The sequence below is a fragment of the Prunus persica genome, chromosome G5 (genome assembly GCF_000346465.2).
Source record: "Prunus persica cultivar Lovell chromosome G5, Prunus_persica_NCBIv2, whole genome shotgun sequence".
Lineage (NCBI taxonomy): Eukaryota > Viridiplantae > Streptophyta > Magnoliopsida > Rosales > Rosaceae > Prunus > Prunus persica.
The window spans coordinates 5,663,598-5,683,732 of NC_034013.1; the positions used below are offsets into that span (position 1 = coordinate 5,663,598).

Below are 20,135 nucleotides of genomic sequence, written 5' to 3' on the forward strand. Positions count from 1 at the left end.
AGAGCTGACTTTTTTATAATTTTTTGTGTTTTTGGTGGAAAAGGTTCAATCTTTGGTGCTCATGGACTATAACGCGCCTGTAGCAAGGAGGACACGGCTAAGTGAGGAGAAATACTGGAGGAAGATATGGGAGAAACAGGGTGGGAAACGAAAACTCCGTGATGGGTCTGATAAAAAAGAGAAATCACGTAAGGGGTCCAAGGAATGGGATTGTGTCTCTCTGGATGACTCTGAGGAGAATGAGGAAGCCAGTGTGAGTCCTTCTGTGGGAGGCAAGGACAAGAAGAAGAGTGGGAAAAGAAAACTCCATGATGGGCCCAATATGAAAGAGAAATCACGCAAGGGATCCAAGGAATGGGACTGTATTTATGTTGATGACTCTGAGGAGAATGAGGAAGTCAGTGTGAGTCCATCCACAAAAGGCAAGAACAAGAAGAAGGGTGGGAAAAGAAAATCTGCTGAGGGGTCTAAGAAACAGAGGTCCGGTTATGATGATTCTGATGACAGTGTAGCGGCCAGTGTGGAGATCCTCAGTGAAAGTTCATTTGGAAAGCAAGACAATGATTCTGTGGGTTTTGATCATGTTGAGAGTGCCGGATCAAATGGAAAGAATTCTAAATCTGGTGCTGTGGACATTGAGAATTTGTGTCCAGTTGACGTGGAGGATAGTGATGGTGAGGTGGTGTATTTGGGTGAAGAGAAAGTAGGAGGTTTTGGTTGTTCGAGTACAGAGAGGAGTGATGCCAGTGAGGATACTGCTTCTGATGGCTCAGATGAATCTTGGAAGAGTAGTTCTAGTGAGGATGCTATTTCTGATGCCTCAGATGAATCAGAAGATGAGTCTTTTGAACAAGAAAAGTCAGAAAGTTCTGTATTTTCTGAGGAGTCGAATTCATGCAGTGGAGAGGGGCATGATGATGAAAGAGAGGTTATCAAGACAAGTGGGAAACCAAGAAAGGGGACAAGTGTTGAGGGTGATGTTGAGGTGAAGAAGGGGAAGGACATTGATGCTAGTGAGATTACAAAAGGAAGTGGGAAAGCGGGAAAGGGAAGAAGTGTTGAGGTTGGTGTGAGGAGAAAGAGAAGGGTTGGGTTGGATATGTCAGTTGATGCAGATGATGACATTGATAGCAACAAAGATGATCCTATTCATTCCGCACAAGAGTTTAATAGTGTGGCAAAACGAAATCGTTCACGAGTTAGTGGAAGAAGTGAAAAGAAGAGAATGGTAAATCAACGACTTTGTGTTGATGAGGATAATGAGGATTCTTCTTCCGGGCATGATAATGACAATGAGGATGTTGATGACGCCAATTGCAGTGGTCCAAGAACTAGGTGCCACAAAAAGAAAACAGGGACTGATGATGATGATAGAAGAAATTATGAAAGTGACAAGACCTATGGTGGTCCTAGTAAATGGAACGGTGTCCACGGAGTGTGCAAGAAGAATAAAAGGGATATCGAGAATCTGACTAACAGAATGTCCATGCGGGCAAAGAAGGACTGTAATGCTTTTAAGATTCTTGTAGATTCCATTTATGAGAAGGGAGAAGGGACACTGGAAGGGTCAGTTTCCTTTGGAGATGAAGGCCCTAAAGATGAAAGAAATCCACCAGAATCTGAGATGACAACTCTTCCACTTAAGTTTACTTTTCCATGGGAGCAGTCAAATGTACCAAAGAAGTCAGAGTGTGATCCAGAAGAAAAAGAACTATGGGACGATCTTGAATTTGCTCTCAGAGCTTCTGAGATTGAGTCCCCTGATTCTAATGTGGTAGGTTGACATGAACAACATTGTTTGCACTCTGCTCCTAGAAAGTACATTTTTGTTTCTTGCACAAGATGTTTTATTGTAAGTGAATGTTTGATTGGCAGGTTGAAAATCAAGATTCACTCCCTATTGCTAACGAAGTTGAAACAGTAGCTAGCCTCTGTAGGAGAGGGGTTCATCAGCTTATACTTGATGAAGAGATTGGACTCCTATGCAAGTTTTGCTCTTATATAGATCAGGAGATCAAGTATATTTTACCAGACTTTGTAAGTCCTGCAACTGTCATATGCATGTTCCTTTCAGTTAAGACTGATTATGTTAGCATTTTTCATTTGCACTAAAACTTAGAATCTAGTTATTATTATGACAACACTACATGTAGAGCATTCCGTGTTGTTTGGAACATGCTTTAGGATGCATCCTTTGTTGGCAATTTTATCCATATAAGTTCTAGATTTAGAGACTTAGAGCTAGGGCTTGCTAACCTAGATGGGTCCATTATTTGGAATGAAACTATGACGTGTTGACGTTCCATTCCCTGTAACATGAGTTGGCCAAGTTTGATTGGATCTGAGAGCAAACTCACTGTTCAAGTTATTGACCCAATTGGCATATTTCAACTGTTATTTGTTATTATTAGATTTTTATTGTATTTGTAAATAGCTCTTGCATATGCTCGGACTTGATCATTGGTTTAGTTCAGTTGGTTACTCAAAGCTTCTGGTCTTTAACTTGACAGTAATTGTTTTTTGGTGTACTTAACTTGACAATGCTTTCTTTCTTTGATGTTGAGAGGATCCTTCATCCTCGGAAGGGGTTATTTAATGCTCATTGGAGGGCCATTGTTACTTCTAAAAGCTGCAACTTGTTGATTTTAGTCATTCAAATCATAATTATCAAGTTAGTTATGGTGAATGTCCTTGCAATGTTTCTGGCCAATCTCAATTTTTTTTAAAGGATTTCTTGAGTCTCGTCAAATATGTTGCTTTGAATAATTTAGTATATCTTGGCCAAAAAAAAAAAAAAAAAAAAAAGAATGATTTAGTATATAGGGTCTGATTTTCCGATCGTCTTTTACTTTCCTTGTCTGCTTTCTGATACCTCCGTGCTTATCAACTTAATTGTCATGCTTTAGCATATCCGATATGTGATTTTTCCCTTGTGTATGTTCATTCCAGCTTGACTGCCCTTATGGAAGATTTGACAAAAGAGGCTCCGAAACAGACAACCGGTCTATCTTTGATGAGCTTCAATCCCATGTTTCTGATTCTGATCGCCATTCTGGCTGTAATTCTCATCCTCACGTTGAAGGCACAGTGTGGGACTTAATTCCTGGTGTTAAAAGTAGTATGTATCCCCATCAGCGTGAAGGTTTTGAGTTTATCTGGAACCATATAGCGGGTGGTATTCATCTTGACAAGTTGAAAAAGCCAAGTAGTGTTGGTGGGAATGGATGCATCATATCACATGCTCCTGGAACAGGAAAAACTCGCCTGACCATTGTCTTTCTCCAGACATACATGGAGTTATTCCCAGATTGCAGGCCGCTTCTGATTGCTCCTCGTAGCATGCTCCTTACGTGGGAAGAGGAGTTTAAAAAATGGAAGTTTGACATTACGTTTCACAATCTTAACAACTTGGAGTTATCTGGCGAAGAAAATCAAACAGCTGTAAATTTGGTGATGCAAGCTCAAGGCAGGAGAAGTGTTAATAAAGAGAACAGGCGAATGCTGAAGTTGTATTCCTGGAAAAAGAACAGAAGCATCCTGGGGATTACTTACCGGCTGTTTGAGCAGCTTTCTGGAGCACAAAAAACTGGCTCAGTTGACGAAATGGGGAAAATCCTTCTTGAGTTTCCTGGTCTTGTAGTGTTTGATGAAGGACACACTCCTCGGAATGATCAAAGTCATATGTGGAAGGCTTTGTCAGAAATCAAAACAAAAAGCCGTATTCTGCTCTCTGGAACTCCGTTTCAGAATAACTTTCAGGAGCTATTCAATACAATCTGCATTGTGAGGCCCACTTTTGCAGCCTCGATTGATTCTACTAAATTCAATAAGGATCTTCCCAAAAAACGAGGCCGGAAAAGCAATGGGGAAAAATCGAAATGGACTTTTGTGGCTAGTAGTAGTGGAAAAGTTGCTGATGACAAAGAAAAACATGCTACAGAAGTCAAAGCTCGGATTGCACCATTTGTCCATGTCTATAAAGGTTCTGTGCTACAAGATAGTCTTCCCGGGTTAAGGAACTCAATAGTTGTTTTACACCCAACCCCGCTACAGGTGAAGTTTCATAAGAGAATTCAAGGGGTGAAGGAACTATTTCGATATGAAAACCTAGAGGCTTTAATATGTATTCATCCTTCCCTCTTGCTTAAGGATAAGGAAGATGCATTTTCTGCCGACCGGGGTAGGTTAGAGGAGCTTAAATTAAATCCCGATGCTGGAGTCAAGGCAAAATTTGTGATGGAACTCATTCGGCTCAGCGATGCTATGAAGGAAAGAGTTCTGGTTTTCAGTCAATACCTTGATCCGTTAATCCTTATAAGGGATCTTCTGAAATCTCTATTTCAGTGGACTGAAGGGGAAGAGGTGCTGTATATGGATGGGAAATGTGATATGAAGCAGCGTCAATCCTCGATGAAGGTTTTCAATGATCCATCTAGCAATGCCAAGGTATTACTAGCTTCAACTAAAGCATGTTCCGAAGGCATAAGCCTTGTTGGAGCTTCCAGGGTTGTATTGCTTGATGTCGCATGGAATCCATCTGTGGAGAGGCAAGCAATATCCCGTGCCTACAGGCTGGGACAGAAGAAGGTTGTGTTTGTCTACCATCTCCTCATGGACGGAGCTAACGAAGAGGATAAATACAGTCGCCAAGTTGACAAGAGTCGTTTATCTGAGTTGGTGTTTTCTGATTCAGACAAGAAGGCTCTCGAGAAGGAAATCCGAGCCACAGTTTCAGAGGATAAAATCTTGGAAGAGATGGCTCAGCACGAGAAACTGAAGCACATATTTAAAAGCATAGCTTTACTGCATGAAGACATATACTTTGAGCAGCTAGGCCAGTCAACTTTTGGTTAAGATTTAAAGAAGACAAGATCAATTGAGTTGATTCTGATGATCTCCGATAATTAGTGTGTTGTTGTAGATAGTCAACTAATTAATGATTCTCTTTCCTGTATTGTAAAGACAATTAATGATTCTCTTTCCTGTATTGTAAAGACAATTAGCACGATATAGGATCTGGTTTTCTACTTCCTTGTATAAAGCTGTGAGTAATTCCTTGTGCTGTAGTTGTCTTCACTCAAGGGCTGCGATACAAGGATCACTTGGTTCCTTCTGTCATGGTTGAATGAGAAGGTTTTGTAGACTCCTTGTTATCTCCCATGGAAGGAATGACTACGGTTTTGTGTTTGGTCTCCCAATATATCTCTTCCCTACACTTTGGTTAAAATGGTTAGACTGCCTCTTAAGCATTTTAGTGATCGTTGTTCATTTTGGAATACTGGATTGACACAATGTGTGAAATCAACTTGCCCAATGACAATTGCTGGCAATGACATTTTGCATTTCCATGACCAAGAAAGTCTTTACTTATCTGTGACATACACAAATTGTTGCTCCTTCATCAGATTGCAAAATAGGACTGCTTAGCCATAGATGCCCTATGACCATCATTGAAGGGTCGGGCGTACACAAATTCTTCTCCGTCATTGATTAATGCCGTTAATTACTGAAACTCAATTAACCAAGCCATGCTGGTTTTGCAGGACCAATATCAGTTGTTAGGCGAGAATGTCGCCAAGATTAAAACCAATCTCATTGTTACCATTTTTGCCACATTTTTGCCATTGTATCAATCCAGTATTCCAAGGGGCTTGAATTCTTGCCACATTTTTGCTATGTGACAGAAGACTGTGGCTAGTTCTTTTAGGTTGTTAGCCTGGTGATTGCTGGAAGGCCGATTAGGTTTTGTTACCATTGTATATGAGTAGTTGTAGTAGTAGTCCCTTTTGATCTCATGATTGAAACTCTGTATTTTATGATTTATTATGATGCTTTCGACTCTTAAAACATTTCACAAAGTTTGTCTTAAGCAGTTCATATTATATCACTGCAGTAGTTAGTACCATACTATTATGATTGTTGACTAAGTGATGCATTATACTAAAAACTGTTGCTTGATTCCAGGTATTGGGTAATGGTTTTGATGTGATTTCTGTTGGAAAGCGAAAGCTTGTTCGTTCTGTTTCAACTGAGTTGAACAAAGACCATATTGAAATTTTAGAGCTAGCCCAGGTTGCAAATTTTTGTTTTATCTTCCTGCTACCTTTGCCAGGAGTATAAATTTCAACGAACTTATTTGATTTTTGACATCTAGACAAGGTCTAAAATATTGATGATATCGGAAATATCGGTAGTCCAAAAATATGGAAATTTCGATAGAAATATCGAGATATTATCGATATCGATAAAAATTGAATAAAAACCACGGAAATTGTAAGAAAAACTTGGAAATTTTTATTGAAACTTTGGAAAATGTTTATTTAGTCAATTATCTATGAGTTTATCACAAAAAATTAGAAAGGAAATGCATTGCATGATGGATTTAACTAATTCAAGTTGATTATACAGCAAGCGGGCAAACACTATGAGTGTAAAAAAAATGTAATAATTAATGAAAAAGATTAAATACACCGTAATCATTTATATATAATGATTTACTATAATATTTTACACTTTATACATTGCATGTATAAATATATGAGTGACTTAGTACCACATAGAGTTCCTACGAGGTTCAAATTTTTCACTATCTTCATCATCTCTATATGTAGAGTAAGTGTATTGTGAAGAGTAGTCGTCAAATGATAAATCCCCAAAATAATTTTGTATGTAATTGTTAACATACCACCCATATAAATATAAATATTTTAGCATATTATCACAAAAACATAAGTGATATGGTGTTTAAGGTGTTGGAGGAGTAAAATGGGAGGGGTTCATATCCCCTTTGTGCTTTTTTCTCCCCTTTTTCCCTTTTTTTTTTTTAAAAAAAACTTTTTTTTTCCTTCACATCGATATTTTCGATATTTTAAAGATATTACACCGATATTTTAATAAAATATTGCTGAAATGTGAGCGAAATTATCGACATCGATTTTTTCCGATATTATCGTCGATATTGTCGATATTTATACGATATGTACATGGATATGTTCCGAAATATCCGTGATTCGAAAAAACCGAAATATCCTCGATATTTCCTCGATATTATCGATATTTCAGACTATGCATCTAGATGGGTTACTTGCGCTTATGTTCCGGTTCTCTTCTCTTAGGCTCAAGGATTTGTGATTGTTGATGAGGTAGAGAGACGGTTATCTTGGACCACTGGCTGTGCAATTGATGCATTCAAGACTTTACTAGATGTAAGTTGATGACATTTACTGAACTAACTCTTACTATCCACTCTTCCCTTCAGTCTATTATATATACATACTACGATTGCTGGGGCTCAAGAAACCCTTGCTTTTCTCAGGAGGGTCTTGCAATGATTGATGATGGCCACAAAGATGGTATTCGCCGATATTGGTTCCCTTGTGTATCTTCCATATCGACTCCAGGAGGAGCTGACACTTAACAAACATGAGGCTGGTTATGTGTGCATACTGAATGATGGCTGATTTTTCTGTGATTTCCTTTTGTAATACTAGTTGGTCAAACAGACTGCTGATGTATAAAGGAGACATTTGCAGGGAATAACTCATGTTACTTCCCTCTATGTTACAAATAGTTTTATTGATGAAATATATTGGAAGATCATGATGCTCTGCAATGAAATGAAACTTAACACAAATTTTTTGTATTTTCTATGATCATATATATATATATATATATATGATCATAGCATCATGATCTTCCAATATATATATATATAGTGCCTTAGTAATTTTTTTCTCTGGTCTGTGCCTTAGTCATTGTAAGACTCAAGTTTGACAAACACAAAGTTCTATTCTGTTGAAAATAATGCACATTTGTGTTTAAGATTTCAAGAATCATCTAGAGAATTCAAGAGCTCACAATAAAGAAGTTGCATGGCAGCAAAGCAAAATGAATATGGTGGAATATTCTAGAAAAAGTGATAAGTGAATGGCTAGAGTATGGCGGTGGAAGAAATCTCTAGAGCATACAAACATGTGGTTGCAAGAAATCTTCCCAAGTCGGTGGAACAAAGCATGTCGGTTGATCAAGCCTATAAATAGGCATGCAACCACAATGGAATGTGGAGTAGAACCAATCAACTCCCAAACCATTAGGGAGCCAAGAGCTAATCAAATCAAACTATGTTGAGAGCCAATAAGCTCATCAATCAAAGTGTAAGGGCCAATTAGCCTATAAGGGCCAAATAGCCAGCAAAGAGAGTAAGAATAGGCCAAATAGCCAGCAAAGAGAGAGAGAATAATAGGCCAATAAGCCAAAAGGCCAATAAGCCTAGCAAATAGTTTCTTTCTAGTTGTTGAAGGCCAATAAACCTACTCCTCTATAAAGCCTTGTACCCATCTATTGTTGAATAAATAAAATCACTCTTTTGTTCTCTAAAACCCAACAAGTGGTATCAGAGCATCACATACGCTCATCACACACCTACTACAATCTAACAGTGGTATCAGAGTTGGTTCGATTGCATTGGGCGTCAGAGCTGGTTCGAGAGCTAGTTCAACTCGAGAGTCGCATTCGATCAACTATGGGCGCATGGGCCGACTCAAAAGCAAGGTACGTGCTATCAATACTCAATTCAAAGTTTCAAGAAATCTAGAAGGGGAACGAAATCTAAAGAAAGTTCTAGAGGAGAAGATAGTGAAAATAAAAGAGATGGCATGAGAGGAAAAAACTTTCCTCCATGTGGAGTGTGCAAAAAGTTAAGGCACCCAAAAAAAAGAAAAAGAAGCTCTTTAATCAAAGTGTAAGGGCCAAATAGCCCAAACTAAGCAAAGTGTAAGGGCCAAATAGCCCAAACTATTCTAAATCAAGTGTGGTGGTCAATAAGTCAATATGCTAAGTGTAGAAGGCCAATTAGCTTACACCGAGCCATGTACTATTCTTATCCAAATATAATAAAATCACTTTGTTTTTTCCCTTCAACTCTAACATATTCCTTATAAAGCGAGCTAAACTTACCCGGCCCACAAGCAATCTTATAAATACCCAGAAATTATTTTTGAAAAAATCTCCATTAACGCAAGAATTATGGAGGGAAAGCACTCACGATGGAGTTCACGGCCCTGCGATTTGCTAAGAAAAATCAGAGGCCCTCGCCAATTTTTATAATAAACAGATTAATTTATCAAAATGAACTGAAATGAGTGTTCATCTTTCATTTTTTATTAACAATAAAGGCATAGAAAACCAGAGATTTATGGATATTATGTTGTCAGACTATCAACCTCATAACGACATTAACAGACAATTGAACTCTATCATAAATGTACAAGAGATTTATGCAAGGTACCAGTTACTGATTACCTGGTTCAGCGAATCCGTTTCAGATGTTTTGCTTAGGGTTCTAGTAATTGTTCAGCAACTTCTGCAAGAAAACAGACATGGGTTTAAGAGAGATATCTATGACATGCACCCTTCTGTGTTTTCAGGTGAATCTGAGTTATTTGTAAGATATAGTTCGTTATGAGACTTGAACTTGGATTATGATAAATGGAAGTACAAAGTGCCTTGCCTTACATGCTGTTTGTACTTTCTTTTCCCTTTTGTCTATTCCGTTTACGTACTTTTCATTTATGTTTGCCAGATTTTTGGGGATTCTTGTTGATACTCTGCGTCTCCCTACCTATTGCTTGGTAGACTGTGATCCATACGGTTTTGACATCATGTCCACATATCGGTTTAGTTCTATGGTTAGGCTTCTTGATCAATCTGTAAACTAGTTATGTATAGTTTACAAACTCAACTAACATATGAACTTGTTGATGCGAAAAAGTGGTTCTGCACGTATTTCGTCAACTTAGTGATTTAGGCCTTCGGTAGGTGACTATCCTCGGTAGATGTTCCACAGCAGAAGGGTAAGTACCTACAAAAGGTCACGTTCGGTAAATCCTTGAGTACCGGTGTGGTACCGGCCGAAGGCTCTCCGATGGTTAAGTAAGTACGGATTTAGTAAAGTTTAACTGATAGATCATACGATAGCATACCGTTAGTTCTGATCCCCTCCTTTTGGGGATATGGGTCTCCTTTTATAGGCCTTGGGAGGTGTGCACTGTGCTCATATTTCCGATGTGGGACACTGGGCATGGATTGTGAGCATGGCACGTGTCTGATGGTAAAAAAGGCCAAGATAGATGGCTTCGGTAGGGAGCATGCCGAAGGGGTCCGTTGATCAGTAACGATTCCCTCCACGTGTTCAGTGGTAATAGGCCGTTTATTTTGGTATAAACAGAACTAACTAGGAAGGAAGACTGCAAATATTGAGGATTGAAAACTTCTGATAAAGTCAATTCTTTTGTATGCAAGCAAATGGCCTTTGATGCAAAATTACTAGGGGTCCCCGAGATACTCTGGCTTGGAGCCTTCCTTTTGGACTCGGAGAAGTACTGTCTTCCACGACAGTGTCTCCTTCCCTTGACAGCAGAAGGTGAGAGACATGGTGCTTTACATTGGCATTACTATTTATTCTGGTAACTTTAAATAAGGTTCCTTATAACCATGCCAGACAAGAGGAAAACGGAAGCCATGTTACGTAGATGCTACTTACAAAGAGAAGTGCCAAAGTGGAGGTAAGACTCTGTTAGCTTTCTTGTTTCATCCATCATGTGACTGGATTAAGTAACATGAAGTAGTTTTGTTCTTTTAGATTGGAACTACAATTGATGCTGGAAAGAGGGCTGAAATTTGAGTTAGAAGCATTGTCTGTGCATGAACTTAACTTCTTGTCGGCCGTGTACATACCATCTAAAATTCAAGGTGGAGTATTATGCATCTAACATCTTCTACATCTGTACTTGTTTGTTAGCTTGTAGGAGAAAAAAAGTTATAGGATTTCTGCAAAGCATAATCAACATTTTCATTGCAAAACCATTGTTTACGGTACAAAAATTGATTAAATGTCAGTTAATCGCAACCGAAATCTCTGTTTTTCCTTTTTTTTCCCCTCTTTCCCTTACTCGGTGTGGCGCAAAAATGGGGGAACATCCAGAGACTCATTGTCATGGTTGAATGTTGATCCTGCATAATTGTGACGAATGTTTAAAGACAACCGTCCTATCCTATATTCACACTTACAAGTCATATCTCTAAATCAGAATTAAGAAGTAAAAGTCGAAAAGTAAAATTAATGTAAACACTAATTTCACAACTGGACATAATTATTTCATCCCAATCCAAATTACAAGGAATATCGAGAAGAGAGATTTTAGGAATTAATTGAGAATGTGACAGCCAGAATACAACTACAAATATATACGAATACTTGAAATTATCTCAACGAAAATTAATTTATAAATGGTGACATAGAAAAAAAGTCAAGGATCTATCCTCATGAACCTTTCAAGCAAAGCTGCAAGAACCCATTGCAGAAATTTTATCAGAATTTGCTCTGATGGATTCTTGGTTTATTTTTAATCATATTGGTCTTTATAAAATTTATTCTTGCAATTTGATATATATATATATATATTTCCTTTTGTTATAAAAAATAATAGTTTTCCTATTTCCGTAAAGCCAAATACAAAACATTTATATTATAAATAACATATAAACAAATTGGAAAGCTTTGAAGGTATAATAAAATTGAAGAAAACAAAATAATAGGTAAGTAAAAAGAAAATAAATAATAAGTAAGAAGGTGAGTTTGGTACGGTGAAGCACGTCAAAGACGCTGTCCTAAAGCCTTTGTAGCCTCCCTACGTGCAGGTACTGACGGTCTACAAGACTCCAAGATACGACCCCTTGTACACAAACTCAAGATCCGCTATGAGCACGTTCACAGACAGATATAGGTATCCAAGTCACATAACCATTGCCCAAAATAATAATAATAAAGTAGAGAATATATGTAAAAGTAGAAAAGGAGAGAATTAGAATGTGTATGTGATATTCTGATAGTGTATTGTATATATCGTGTGTTATTGTGTGTATTTGTGTGTGTCAAATGTGAAGGAGGAGTGGCCTTTTATAGGCATCCAAAAACATATAACCTTCACCAACCATAAAAGTTCACCAACCAAAAAATTAAGGCATTCACCAACCAGAAATAAAACCTGAATATTAAATATTTATAACCTCCATAATAAATAAAATAAAACAGCCAAAATAATTAAATAAATAAAACGGTTAAATTTTTAAAACCTTTTAAAATTCCAACACCTTTAACTTTCATGTTAGAAGAATTTTTATCTAAAGTGGTGAATACATGTACAAGTTGTAGTACAAAAAATAAGATTAGTGGGAGCGACAAATTTGTTCACGAAATTAATGTGACAGTGTTTCATTCATTCGAACTCTAGGTCCACCCTAAACTTTAACATGTATACTGCTATATTAATTGGTGAAGAAAATTGATGGCTGTATGTAGAGCATTATTTAGCAAAAGAGGAGCATGGAAGTAATCTTCACTTGGATTTCTACTCATGAATACTAGATCACTTGCGTATCAACTAAGAGACAAAAGGGGTCAATCGAATATAACTGTCTTCCATTAGTTTTGCTTTAAGGGCAATGTGTTTGATAAAATGCCTCAATGCGGCCAAATTTCCTACGGAGGAACGATAGCCATTGTATTTAACCTGCACGAGGAGGACACAGCTTCTTCATCTTGCCGCTATGCATTGGCAGAGTTCATATAAGGGATATGAATTACAAAATGGATGGAGTTAGATGCCTGACAAATTTTAGGGATGTCTCCCTGTGGATTTAGGTGAAACTCTCTTAACAAAAATGAGCTTTACGTATTATTTTCACAATTCCATGTTGTTCTATTGGTTGGTTTGGTTTGTTTTTGTTGCTCTTTCTTTTCCTTTCATATTTTAGTTTCATGTGTTCTTCTTCTGTTAGTGTTCAGCTCTCTCATTTTGCATCTCACTTCTTTCTAATAACGTTTCCCTTTTCCCTTTAAATTGAAAAACATTCCCATTTCCCATTTTTGGGGGTTCCAGGTCCAAACAACTGCCAAATGGTTTGGAATTTGAAATCCTACTGATCAGGAACTTGACATGTGTAAGTCTGATTTTGTTCAGAACTTGAGATAGGCCTACAAAATTATCCCAGCTGAGTTGAATTTCTATGTTTTGGATACCTCTTCCATATTGCTGAGTATAGTGGATAAAATGGGTAAGACTAATACTTGCAATATAGTTTCTTAAGGGTATGGGTCACCTTTAGGCTATACATTAACAAAATTATTTGGGTCAGTGGGGTATAAATCGATTGGTTGAGTTCTTTCGCCTCCGCCCATGTAGGTAAAGATTTGAAATCCCATAGCATCCAATAAATATTTTGTAAAACTCACCCTCCCCTATCGCTTATACTCAAAACAAAATTATTTGGATTCACATGGCTAGGCTTTCAGTGTTTCACCTATGTTAATTCTCCAAGACCTAAAGTACGTCAAATTCCACCAAACAAAAAGATTGTAAGTCAATGGGGCCCGCCGCAACCATACATAAACTCCAATGCAGGACAAGTATAGTTAGTTAATTGCCATCATCATTATGTAATATCTGAAGCTTCCAGCAGTCGCTTTAAAGCAGAGATTCATATTAAAGCGACTGTCTGTGTATCATGCGCTATGTTAATTTATTCTCAGTCTCTCTTTGTCCGAGCAATATCAACAAGGTATTGATTCAAATTCTGACCAAATATTTTTGTAGAGAATGACTCCGTGACATGCTTTCGAGCTTCTGTACCCATTCTCTGTGCCATCTGTGGGTCTTGAATGAGTTTAGCCATAGCCAAGGAGAATTCTCTTGGGTTACCCTCACAAAGAAATCCTGTTACACCATCCTTAACTGTTTCTACAGGGCCCCCACTATTGCATGCAATAACAGGTTTGTGAGCCGCCATCGCTTCCAGAGGAACAATGCCAAAGTGTTCATCCTGCATTATTGAATACTGCACGTCAAATTCATTTCTTCACTATATCCAATCAATGGAACCAAATAAAGAAATTAGCACCTTTGGCGTATAAAGAACACATAGGCATTGGGAGAGAAGTGCATTTCTTTCAGCCGTTGAGCAAGATGTGATGAAGTTAACCTGACTAGACACTCCTTCCCTTTTCGCTAAACTTCTGAGCTCCTCCAAGTACTCAACATTTTCCTTCAAGCGCTTATCAAAACCACCTAAAACAAAAGACATGTATCAATTTTTTCACCCATATGTGCACAAGTCATGCAATTCTATCCATCAAAGTATGAAATGATGCTGGATTAATGTATCAATGTCAACCGGCAGGCATTCGAGTAGGCATTGGATCCTTTGGTATAGGGCCCAAACAAATATCATCAAGAATTACCGAAAACAAGGACCAAGCATATCTAACCCGGTAGCTTGTATAGTAATTTAAAGTCCTTTTTTTTTTTTTTTTTTTCAAAGGGTGTACTTACTAATTAGCATAAAATGTCCATCAATAAGACTACCCAGGCAGATAAAAAAAGTAGGAACTTGCCTGCAATTGTTAAGGAAGCTTCAGCCAGATTGGGGCCTTGAAGCACATCTCCTCCTAGGGTCTGAAGCATAGAAAAGGCCAAAATTGCCAAGTCTATATTCTTTTTCTTCTCAAAACGGTTGATGGACAGAAAATTCAACCTACAACAAGGAAATAAACAAATAACCGAAACTGTAAATTACCAAATAAAATTCAAAGAAAAGTCATCTAACAAATGGTTAGATATGGAATCATAAAAGCATGCCTAAAACCATAAGGAAACAACAGATACACAAACACGTTCATTACTTATAAGAATCGGTGGGTTCATCAAACTGATTCACATTGACAGCTGGGTAAAGAACAGCTGGCTGAACTCCTCGCGCATCAAGACGCTTAAAGGTCTTTGCAAACATAGATGCCGTAAATTTGCTATTAACAAGAATCTTATCAGCAATTCCTGCAGCAGTATCATTTAAACAAATAATATGGTAAGGAATAGCTGTACACACACAACAAAAGAACACTAGAGAGATGCAGTCAACACATCACATAAAAACGATAAAACCAAGAAATGGAATCAGACCAGTTGTCATTTCTTCTATGAAGTCTATCGGTTTTCTATATATCCTCCTTAGAATAGTTGTATGTTGAGCCAGTAATAAATCTGGAAAATGGCAATAAAAAAGAACCTGTACACAAAGACGTAACACATAAAACAACTATAATAGCAAACAATGCTACATAACAATTCGTACAAGATAGGTGCAAGCACCTTTGTTGACTTCTTTAGCTTCAGCAATGGGATGACAACAGAAACCTGATCAGCTAGTATCACATCAAATGATGGCCACATGACCAGCACACACACAGCAACAAAAAGGCACCGCAGATATGCACACAAAGCATGAAGATGATAGAATATATGTCGGGGTAGGAAAGCGCCATATACAGTCACAGGAAAGGTACCTGGCAAACCGATGACATTAAAACATCAAACTATGCACTGCTTTAGAATGACAGCTAACCAACACCAAACTGAGAACAGGTTCCCCAAAAAGGAAGCAGAAAGCATAAGCCATCTTCCAACTCTAAGGTCTAACACCCATCTGTCTATTTAGTAGTATTATGCGATATATTTCTCAAGGCAGGTTGTATTTCTAACCATGGTACTCCTAGAAATACACACACACACCAAGACTACTTGAACCTGAAATCTTTCAGTATTCTACTGTGACTTCTTTTCTTCCTCCAAAGGATGCATACAAAATTTTATCTTCTTGTGTACATATAAGTCTCGGATTTCAACTTTCAAATGGCATTACAATTTGATGTAGGATAAGGGCATGAGTTTTTGTGGTTGCCGAACACACCTATTTGATTTATTGTACCATAGACATTCCAACCCTAAGTAAACCCCACCACATTTTCACAAATACAATGATTTCAAAGATAAATTTGAAGTACAAAAAAGGCACACCAGAAATAGTCTCCTCAAAACAGCGATTTTTGTCATGGTGCGCTGTGAAAACATGAACTTTATGCCCATGGGATGCAAGTTCCACAGCCGCATCAACAACTAGTCTTTCAGCTCCACCTGCACATCACATCACAAAAACATAAGGCCAAAACAACTTCTTTACAATCTTCAATGATGACAAGAAGAAATAGAAATTACCTATACCCAGATCAGGATGAATAATGGCAATATTCAACTTTGAGCTTCCTTTCTTTGCCATTTTCCAACAAATGAAAGATTGTCCAGTTCTTGGTAAATTCTCATTCAAGGAGAATAATGGGTCAAAACTGGATACAGATGAGAGATAGGAAATTAGAAGTATAATCAGCATTACATGACATGAACTAGTGTAAAATTAAAAAACATGGTGTCTATGAAATCAAATACAAGATTGAAACAAGGTAGAATTTGCTTAAAAGACAAGTAACCTAATCTTAAAATAACCCATTGGTAGGCCTATCTACTATGGGGGTGTTTGGTACACAGGACTGGACTGGACATGACTAAATTCAACGACTGGCTTGGATTGGCTTGGCTTGGACTTAGTCCTATCCTATATTTGGTGGAGTGCTGGACTAAGGGGGTCTAAAGGGCTTCGACCAAAAAAAAAAAAAAAAAAGGGGGTCTAAGGGGCAAACTAGTGTTATTTAGCACTATCCTATGTTTGGTGCAATCCAAGACAGGACTATATTTCTAAACTATAAAATAATTATTTTAAACATTAAATCATTTTTTTTCTGTTCTTAAATATGCGTTATAAAAAAATTACAAACTGATAATTACAAAAATTATGAACTACTAAATAAATCCAAAACTAATTTAACTATTACAAACAAATACATATATAAAAGTCATCAACAGGCCCATAGAACCACTCAACCTCTCTCATCTACAGCCTCTCAGTCCTCAAAGAGAAGGTTCACCAAGCCAAACCTGTCAGCATCCTCATATCCCCATGCAGAAAGAGTTAAGACAAAATTAGACTAAAGACTAATTAAATAAATGCAAATGAATGACCAAATTAAGCCCAGGGATTACATTATCCACACAATTCTATGATATCGACCCTGACAAGTAAATTAAACCAAATGCATTGCAAATTCAATCCAACTCAACTTGATCGCCAAATCAATCAAGTGAAGCACACCAAACTAACTTACCCAACTTGATCACCTAATTATTCAAATGAATTGTTAGAACCTGTGTCTGACTTAACTTTCTCAAAACAAAACCCAACATCATATCACAATTATCAATCAGCAGATGAACAATAGAACACGAGTCTTCCTTGGTCCACGTAGTAATTGCAAACCAAAAATACATCAAACACTAGACCCAATTGACCAAAAAATACATATTATCCTTTAATACAACCAACAAACTTCAAAGCTTTCTCACTTACAAAACTATACAGTTTTCAAGAGTTTATAATCAGTTGAGTATGGTAATCAGATAGTTTATTAATGGAGATGGCCTTAGTATAGACATGCAACACAGATGCAGTACAATTTACTTTCATTCAATTTCTACACAAAACTAATCTTTCAGATTGATAAAGCGATTCATTGCAAACTGAAATTCCAGAGCCATGAGCATAATGCCAAGAAGAAGAATATCATATCAGCACAGAATTGAATAGTGAAATGAGCATACTTCAAAACACAAAACTGGGTCTTAGAAAAGCTTAATTTCTCAAGAAACAAGCTTCAGCTCCAAACTGATTGAAAACAACATTTATCCTAACTTTAAGACTTCACCACCTTCTTTGTATATTGAAACAGAAAACCAACTCTCACAGAACATATAAATCCAGCCTATTTTTCACCGCCTACAAACTGAAATAAAACAATCACAGATGCACTTGTAAACCCAGAAAAAAAAAAAAAGAGCTTACTTTAGAAAAGCAATAAATGGGTCCTCCAGATTCAATAGCGTCAATAACAACCAAAAAACAAAAAGGAAAAGGAAAAATCACATATTGTAAGCTGCAAAATGAAATTAGACCACAATTTCAATCCCAAATAATCAACAATACGACCAATACAAATCCGAATATAACACATAAATATTTTTCTTCTACTTCCCCAATTACGATTCATTTAGAAATCACAGAAAAAATTAATAAAATAAATCCAACGAAAAAAAAAAACCAATATCAAAGAAGCAATAAAGGATGAATTATAAAGCTAGCAGAGCTTACCTCAACAGTGAATCAATGAAAGCCTTAAGATTTGCACAGAGTAAGAAGTAACCCCAATCGTTAAATCTGCACAAAATCAAAATTAAAATCAGTGGACAAAGTAGAGGAGAGAGGAGAAAGGAGAGAAGAGGAGAGATTGAGGCAAACTAGAGAGGTAGATGAAGACCCTCGCTCATGAAACTGGAGAAGAAGACGAGAGCTCCAGAGCGTGAAAACGAAGACGAGCGTGTTTTGTTTTCGCGAGAGATGGGCTCGTTATTTTGGGCCGCCTTATTTAAGCACTGCTTTTTAAATGGGCTAAGGTAAGCCCTGTTAGTGAGCTTCTTAAATAAGCTCATGCTTGGCATGATAGCCTCTTGTAGTCCCCGAGTCATTCTATGGTCGGGGCCTTATATATGGTTCTTAAGTAAGATTTTATATCTTTATTATTAACGGTCATATAAAAGGTCCTCACTACATAATTCTTGTCTAGTCCCCTCCCCTTTGACAAACATGCCCTAAGAGAACTGGACCCTAATCTAGTGCGAATAGAGGGAATCATACGTTATTGCTCGGGGCATTTGGTGAATTCCCACTTATGAAATCTCACCTCACCAATCTCTTCTGATAATTTTGTATTTATGTCGAAGCTATCCTCCTCAATATGTTAACAAACTCAATAGTCTTTCATTTTTATAATAATCCTCCCTTACTAGCTTGAAATTGCAAAATTTATCATACGATAAACTAATCATTGTTTGCAATCTAATAATATGGGTAATGGTCTAAGCCCACTCGTGGGCAATGGGAAACATGGGAGTTAACCCAAGTTTCAATCCAATTTAGATTAGTGAGACCTCAGTTTAACCTTTATCTAATCACAATCTTTCCTCTAACTCTTATTTCCAAGTATAGGGTTGGCCCGTAAATCTAATATCTAGAAGACTCATAATCTTTCCTCCACCACACGCTCATACCTCTTGTAGAGCCAATAGAATCGATAGATATCCCTTTCTTATATCCACGCTATGGACGAAGCTTTGTATTACGATGGTGATTTTTCTTCGTTTCTATTAGAAACACCACCCTGGGATTTTTGGAACGTAAAAGTTCCTTAAGATACAAAACTGTCAAGGGGTTCCCAAACCCTTGACAGTTCCAAGACAGTTGTATCATAACTCCATTATATTTGATTTGGTCCAGCCACCACAACCCTGGAGGGGGGAAGAATCCTCCAAACCCATTTTGCTCCTATATCTCTCCATCGCTTCAAGTTCTTTCGAAGTGCTAACCACCACCTCATAGATCCTTCTTTGTTGTTTTTCTCGTCCTCCCTCCATCTTCGTGATGATAGGCACCGCTGCAAATAAACAAAATACTTAATCTTAGCAACATATGCTAAAAAGCCCTCGATCTATTGAATACTTATTCAAGATCAAATAATGAATTTAAATTGCATAAAATCATTTATGAAAGCAAAGGTCCACTCACTCCTGGTCCGAGCTTAACCTCTTGAAGGTCCTTCCTGCGGGTCGGTCTAGGCCCGTGTGCCTGATTAAACCATCGTGAATACTTAATTAATAAACTGCTCGATATAAGTATTTAATTAAAACCCGGACCCCCCGGCTCCTAGAAGTGCATGCACTAACTATAAAATCATTCATATGCCCACAAAAACTTTCCTTACATTTAGAATGGTTTCAAAGTGTCTCGAAACTCAAAAAGCCCTAAAGTCCCAAAAAGTCAACCTGGGACCCCGTGGGGTCCACGACCTCTAATTTTGATCCGGAAGCTCCTAGAGGTTCCAATACACCCAGGGCACATGTCCCGAGAGTTTGATCTCTGGAGGCCGGAAAAACTCCAAACTGCCGGCCCAAACTCCTACTCTAGGGGAAAACCCTATTTGGAACCACTTTTGTTCTTGGACCTACCCCAAAAACTGGTCGGAAGTGGCCGAAATTGAGATCCCAAAACTGGCCGAACCCTAACTCGAAAATCGAACTATTTAC

The 20,135-nt window shown here is 37.6% G+C and overlaps 3 protein-coding genes across 8 annotated transcripts; 2 read left to right on the forward strand and 1 right to left on the reverse strand.

Annotated features, from left to right (window-relative positions):
* LOC18777274 (SNF2 domain-containing protein CLASSY 4) lies at positions 14-5,189 on the forward strand. Its single transcript, XM_007210966.2, has 3 exons — positions 14-1,774; positions 1,876-2,037; positions 2,950-5,189. The coding sequence occupies exons 1-3, from the start codon at positions 62-64 to the stop codon at positions 4,852-4,854; spliced, it is 3,780 nt and encodes a 1,259-aa protein (XP_007211028.1). The 5' UTR covers positions 14-61; the 3' UTR covers positions 4,855-5,189.
* Positions 10,031-10,860, forward strand: LOC18775708 (meiotic recombination protein SPO11-1). The gene is made up of 3 exons (XM_020563485.1): positions 10,031-10,420; positions 10,499-10,562; positions 10,640-10,860. The coding sequence occupies exons 1-3, from the start codon at positions 10,303-10,305 to the stop codon at positions 10,767-10,769; spliced, it is 312 nt and encodes a 103-aa protein (XP_020419074.1). The 5' UTR covers positions 10,031-10,302; the 3' UTR covers positions 10,770-10,860.
* LOC18778069 (alpha-1,3/1,6-mannosyltransferase ALG2) lies at positions 13,415-18,421 on the reverse strand. Of its 6 annotated transcripts, none has more exons than XM_020563628.1 (11): positions 18,314-18,421; positions 18,148-18,213; positions 16,828-16,880; positions 16,107-16,234; positions 15,909-16,025; positions 15,204-15,397; positions 15,015-15,120; positions 14,738-14,888; positions 14,450-14,589; positions 13,957-14,123; positions 13,415-13,878 (listed from the first exon to the last, which is right to left on the reverse strand). In XM_020563628.1, exons 4-11 carry the CDS (start codon positions 16,165-16,167, stop codon positions 13,585-13,587), a joined length of 1,230 nt encoding a protein of 409 aa, XP_020419217.1. In that variant the 5' UTR covers positions 16,168-16,234; positions 16,828-16,880; positions 18,148-18,213; positions 18,314-18,421; the 3' UTR covers positions 13,415-13,584. The 6 variants fall into 6 exon arrangements, with proteins under 6 accessions (XP_020419217.1, XP_020419219.1, XP_020419218.1 ...); XM_020563630.1 differs by having other exon boundaries at positions 16,828-16,891; XM_020563629.1 differs by having other exon boundaries at positions 18,295-18,371.